General features: G+C 52.1%; 1 protein-coding gene across 1 annotated transcript; it reads right to left on the bottom strand.

Moving 5' to 3' along the window:
* Positions 1-2,920: 2,920 nt before the first annotated feature.
* DIO3 (iodothyronine deiodinase 3) lies at positions 2,921-4,515 on the bottom strand. The gene has a single exon (XM_044664602.1). It carries the CDS (start codon positions 4,513-4,515, stop codon positions 3,523-3,525), a length of 993 nt encoding a protein of 330 aa, XP_044520537.1. The 3' UTR covers positions 2,921-3,522.
* Between the last annotated feature and the right edge of the window lie 2,037 nt (positions 4,516-6,552).

Raw genomic sequence — 6,552 nt, 5'->3', positions numbered from 1 at the left:
ATAGATCTTAGTGGCTATCTCTTCCAATCTGTGCAGAGAAATGTCTTGCCCAAGGTTCACACAGAAGTGGTAGAGCTGGGATTCCAACCTAGATGCTTTGACTCTAAATCCAGCTCTCTTTCCCCTACCTTCTTCCTATTTCCTTCTTAAACCTCCTCCCTAATCCTTTTTCTCTGCCTGCTCAAACCTGCCTTCTTCCATCTTCCTCCTCGCTATAACTCTTTTATGCCCCTTATGCCTTTATGTCCAATTCCCCTCACCTTTGCCTCCCTATTCTTTATCCTGCTATCCTTCTATAACTCTCATTTCTTCTGTTCCAACGATCACAAACTCTATCTAAACCCCAATTTATATCTCTCTTTCCCCATTCTATACTCTCTCTAGAAGCCCAGTTGCTCTATCTCCCCACCCCTCCCACAATAATTCTCACCTCTTCCCTGTTTTCACTCCCCAACTCTCTCCCTTCTCCTTATTCTCTTTGCTTTGTCTCTGTCAATGTCCCTATCTCCCCCTTTTCCCATCCCTAACTGCCTATGGAGTGGAAAGATCATTACATTTGGAGTCAGGGAAGAACTAGATTGGAAGCCCAACTTCTGTAGCCATTCTTGTCATGTGTGATCATTAGTACATCACTTAATTTCTCCTCTGTAAAGTAGGGATTAAGAGTTCCTGCAGTGTTTACCTTAAAGCATAGTATAAATGTCTGCTATTATATTTTCTCTCTTCCCTAAATTACCCTTTTCTTTCATCCCTCATGCCTTTATTTCTTCGTATTCCCATCTCCCTTTTGCTTCCATTCTTCTCTCTCTTATCTCTCCCACTCTCTCATCACTCCCTCCCATCTCTCCAAATGCTGACTGAGGCTTTAGATCTGATAACATTCCTGCTGGTTCTTGGCGTGCTCCTATTCCCCTACTGAGCCCAGTGATTTCCAGAACATTGATGCAGATGCTGTAACTCAGTGAAGTTAAAAGCAGAAAATGTGAAGACAAAAAACTGTGATACCTGCCCCACTTTCTCCTGAACTATGTAAGCTGGCCACCTGGCAACTGCCCTAGAGCTGAGTCTCCCCCACTAAAAGAGTCAGAGGTTACCCAGAGCTCCAAGTGATAGCTCTGGGATGATTCCTCAGCATGTTGAGGGGCTCAGGGTAGAGGATTCCTATCTCTTCCCTCTCTTCCTTTCAGGCACCAATCAGGGTCTTTGGAACATTCCTGGGAAAGTTGGAAGTGTGAGTTCCTGGCAGGAGGGACAGGGATGAACACTGGGTTAGAGAGAATTGGAAGATGGAGATCTCTTCTCCACCTATCTCAGTAGGAGTTCTGTCTGGCTCTGCTCCTACCCTATAACTGTGGTTTTCTCTCAGGATGGGGAGATAAGATGGATCTCTTAATAGTTACTTCCTCATCTCTGCTTCCTTCTCTGGGTCACTATGGGGACAGTGAAGAAAAATGTACCTTCTTGAAGCAATTCAGACAACATAGGATAAAAAGTTCAAGAGAGATCAGAATGTGTTTCATTCCAAATTTTTATTTATTTTTTTTTTGTACAGAAAAGAAGTTCAAATAATGAACAACTTAACAAACAAGACGCCAATATGAGGTCTCTCCTCCCAAACCAGGGACCTCCCCAATCAAACTGGAACCTCCTCTTGCCAACTATACCTTATCAGGGATCCCTCCACAGGAAAACCACACATTGTCCCCTCACACCAGACAGGAGAACCCTTAACCCTACATCAGATTAGAGATCCCTCCGGTCACAAACCCAGCAATCCCCAAACTCCACAATTTATTTCAGACCAGGGATTAAACCCTAATTTACATGAAATAATAGATTCTTCCCATCCCCATGCCCAGCGATGCCCAAACACACCAAACCGGAGGAAGCTTTAAAGTTCCAGAGCGTCAGAGAGTCCTTCCAAAACACAGGTCAATGGATGATACCCTTCCAGCCTTTCACATGGAAATAATATCAAATTAGGGATCTCTTCTTCAAAGTACTCCAAAGCAGGAAAGTCTCTAAACTGCCCCACCCCTACCCCTGGTTCTCATCATTTAAAGTACATCAGCCAGGGATCCCTCAAGTTCTGTCCAAGAGAAGATTCTTCCGAAACCACAATAAGCCTGAGATCTCCCTCAAATCCAGACCATGCAAATTGCTTAAAACCAGGGATTTCCCATTACATCTAAACGAGGATTCCCAGTTCCCTTTTGCTTCAGACAAGATGTTCTTCCCAAATTACATCGAATCGGAGATCTTTCCAAATGTACATGCAAATGAGCTGATTCAACCAGGGGCTCCTCATTTCATACCAAAGGGGAGACTCCTCCCCTCATTCATCCCTAAACAAGGGACAGCTGAGTTGCATGAAGAACCATTTCTTTCCACAATACATCAGAATCAGGTGAATACCCATCAACCTAAGGATGACCAACTTTACACCCGAGATCCAAAATCGTTCGACCCCCAAGCTAGGTTCTCCAAACCAAAAACGCTGGAGAGCAATGTCCCCAAGATCCCCAACCTGGCTCAGGAACCCTCCCCCCCCCCGCCCATTCCAAGATTCCAAGACCGTAGAACCCCATCCGCAATCCCCCCACCCCCACCCCCAACCTAGCTGTCCCAATCATTTTTATAAATACATTAGACACTCATTTTTTTTCTCTCGCGGTTAGGGCACTTCTAGGTCGCTAAGAATATCAGACACGGTTTCCTGGTCTGGGACCAATTCGAAACAGGTCGTCACTACCAGAGGGACCAAAGAAGTGCCAGAACCGAGATGAGAAAAAGCTAACTAGACACTCCCTTCGCGCTCAGCCCAACCCGCCTCCCCCGCCAAGTCCCCTCTTCTTCCGGACCCCCAACCCCCCTCCCCATACACACCTTCACAAACATACATACACACACCTCAGGAGATTACGAGACGGAAAGAATCAGGGCAATACAATATAGGTAGAAACAAAGAAGAGATGCGGGCTGGGAGGAGCAGGGTCAGCCCAAACGCCTCTTTAAAAAGTCACACACCGAGAGACATCGGATCACACGCGTGCGCGCACACACACAGGCCAGCGAACCAGCGAGCAGAGATTACAGAGTCACACATCGGGATACTTGGCAGTACAATTCTTCACACTTTTAGGACTCAATTCTTTTTTTTTTTTTTTTTTTTTTTTTTTTTTTTTTTTAATTCCCAAGCAAGCAGGGATTGGCCCCGTAGAGGTTGAGGTGTCCCAGGTGGCAGGGGTGTCTTCTCTCTGCGGGAGACAATGGGCATTCACAGAGTTACACTGGTTTACACACCCATGCACACGCGTAACATATACAATGTTCGCACTGCCGTCAACAAAGTGGAGAAAAATGGAATTTGAGGTGGGAAGAGAGGTGTTTTCTTCCCCCTGGAACCCCTTCCCCCATGGGTTAATTCTCCCTTCCCCCTTCTTTTGTGTAACTATCACTTTCTGTGATTGAGAGTCGTCAATTGCACGTTTGTTTAGGGTTCTTTGTTTTGGAAACAGTCAATTACACAGGTAGGACCTCAGAGGCCTCTGGGCTCTGCAGGCGGTCTTTGTACTGGTCAAGCCAGTGCCTCAGTTCTGAGATCTTATAGCCCTCGGGGCCTCGTCCCCCCTGGTACATGACTCGGGCATCTTGGATTATGTAGAGCCGCTCGAAGTAGGCACCGTAGGCTGCACTGGACGCGTTGTCCATGGTGTCCACCGCGAGCAGGCATCCCGGGACGCCCTCCTGTAAGAGCCGGGCGGCCCGCAGCCGGTCCTGAAGGCACTGGTGCTTGGGGATGTCGTAGGCTGCATCTGAGCTGACCCAGCCGTCGGAAGGGTGGGCTTCTTCGATGTAGACAAGCAAGAAGTCGGCGATGTCTAGGAAGGTGGAAGCGAGGCGCTGGAAGGCGCGCAGCCGCGCCATGAACGGGGGTCAGGTGCAGCTGCCGAAGTTGAGGACCAGCGGCCGGCTGCCCCGGGCGAAGTCTAGGATGCGCAGTCTTTTCAGACCATCCAGCTGGATGACCTCGGGATTGGGGGCAAGGGAGCCCTTTCGGGCAGTCTTGAAGAAGTCCATCTTTTGTCCGTGCCAGACAGCCTTCAGCGACTCTAGAGTGCAGAGCCGATTGGAGTCAGAGACCCAGACTGGTGGGTCATCCGGGGGTAGCCCTGGGCTCTGGATAACAGCTGCCCCATCCTCCTCATCTCCTACACCCCCACCCCCGCCCTTGCCCGCCTTCCGAGGCTCCTCAGCGTCGCCTTCGCGCCGGCGTCTCATCAGCACCTTCTTGCGGATGCACAGGAAGTCCAGTAGCCACAGCGTCACCGCTGTGGCCAGGAAGCGCGGGCCCAGGAAACAGCAAGCGGCCACCTGGGTAAGAAAGCCTAAGGTGTGAACCAGGAGGGAGTGGAGCCTGCCGGCGAACCGCGGCGCAGCTGGGCAGCTGCGGCCGCGGCCGCCCTGGGCCCCACCCCCTCGCTCCCCTAGCTGACTTGGGTCCGGGCTGCTCATCTGAGATCCCGCTTCCCCTTAAACTGGATTTATAGTCGCGGGTTTAAAAGAAAAGGCGACTCCGCCCCCAGTGGGGCCCCGCCCCCTTGGAACTTCAGCCTGGGGATTACCTAGAGCTCGCCGCCAATGACCTAAAAATAAACAGGCAAGGAGGGGAGAGAGGGACCAAATGAGGGGCTAGAGACGTGCCATGGAGCAGGGAGAGCCAGGAGAGGGTGAAAAGGGGAGGGTTACAGAACTTACCTAACACCAAAGCTGAAAGGGACCTTAGACATCTTCTAGACCAATTTCATTTAGAAGGGAAGGGGAAACTGAGGCAAGGAAAATTATACAGGGGGAGAAATGGCTAAATCGAGACTTGAATCCAGGTCTTCAGCCATCCAACCCCTCGAGGGTGAGGGACAGTGTTGGTCTTTGCTCTACACCACAGAAAGCTCTCTGTGTTCGGTCTTCCTTTGGGCAGGCGACAAAAGTACGCTAGCCCTCGTTTCCGTCTAACACGCTCCTTTCCTAAAGTTCTGGGGTTTTCGGGGAGAGGGGAGTGCGGTTCCGTTCATGGCTGGAAGTTTCTCCCACCTGAACACCGGGACTGGAATGGATTGGAGCGTCCCAAATGAAGCCCCAGGTGCCTTTGGCTTTAGGTAGAGGTCTGAGGGTTTTCTCCGTCTAGGCGCGCTCTCTTTGCTCCCAGAAGCCCTAGTAGGCTCTTCTGCTGGACCGGGACTTATTATGAGATCGGAGCGGGTGGAACAGAGCTTTCCTCTCTGCTGCTAGCTGTTTACGTCCAGCCCAACGCCTGCTGCTCCCAGGAGCACCTAGCGCTCAGTCATCTCAAGGCAGCTCCCAGCCCGACGGACCCCCCAGTGAAGCAGCAGGCAGCTACGGACCAACTTCGGCTTTTGAGACCCATTCTCCTCTCCAACCTTGCTACCGGAACAGCCCGCTCCCTGTCTCCCATTCCTCCTCCACCTCTACCACCGCGCAGAGTACCACACGCTATCCCTGTACTTTCCCCGGGACGCACAAACCACCACGATGCCTCCATACTCCGCACAATCCTGCACCCTGCACCTCTGGAACTACGGACATATTACATCGCTTCCGATCCCTATACGACGAATCGCTCTAGTCCCACACCCTTGCTTCGCACCCCGCACCCTCTCTTTCCACTCTATAAATGCAAATCATCATTCCTTTCCGCAGCGCAAACACTGCCTATCTCAGAGTCAGGAGCCCGCCCCACACCTTCGCTAAGGCAGCCGGAGCTCCCGCAGCTTGTCCGTCCAAGGAGCAGCAGCTCCAGTTGGCTTTCAGCTCCGGGCGCAGGGAAACCGACAGGAGAGCGTATGGAGGCTGAGGATAGCCGAAATTGGGGGTCCTGGGCAGCTGGGGCCGGGGTTCCCTCGTGGCATCAGGGCGGGATAGCTTAGGGGCAGAGCTTGGAGTTTGGAGAGGGTAGGGAATGGGGAGAGCACACGGATCATTACCCTGGCTCTCTAGCCGAGCCTCGGAACGCCCTGGAAAGCACGGAGGGGGACGGGACGGTCGCTTTTCCGCTAGGGGTAGCTGTTGGCCGAGAGCAGTAGACCTAGGCAGGCGCGTATCCCCCGAAGAGGCTTAGCATAGGGCTCGGGTCTCTGGCGGCCACAGCTTCACAAGGTCCGGTCCGAGGCGCAGGGGGCATGCTCTTGTCCCCTGCCTGCTTGCCAGCTTTCCTTAAGCTGTCTGTGGGACGGACAAGCTCCTCTCCCCAGCTCTCCAAGCTGCACTTGGCCGCTCCTCCGGAGTCTGCTCTGGGGGATCTGCAGAGTGCCCTCTCCTCCCTAAGGTCCAGGACCCTGTCGAGACCCGAGTTCCTGGGTCTGAACTTTGTCTTCCTATACTTGGTTACACTCCACCCAGGGCAGGGAGGATGTGCCTGGGGAGCGCCAACTCTAAGTTGACAGCTCTCTCTCTCTCTCTCTCTCTCTCTCTCTCTCTCTCTCTCTCTCTCTCTCTCTCTCTCTCTCTCTCTCTCTCTCTCTCTCTCTCTCTCTC

Source organism: Gracilinanus agilis, chromosome 2 (assembly GCF_016433145.1).
Source record: "Gracilinanus agilis isolate LMUSP501 chromosome 2, AgileGrace, whole genome shotgun sequence".
Taxonomy (NCBI): Eukaryota; Metazoa; Chordata; class Mammalia; order Didelphimorphia; family Didelphidae; genus Gracilinanus; species Gracilinanus agilis.
The sequence above is the reverse complement of the archived record's forward strand: the minus strand, read 5'-3'. Positions and strand labels throughout refer to the sequence as shown.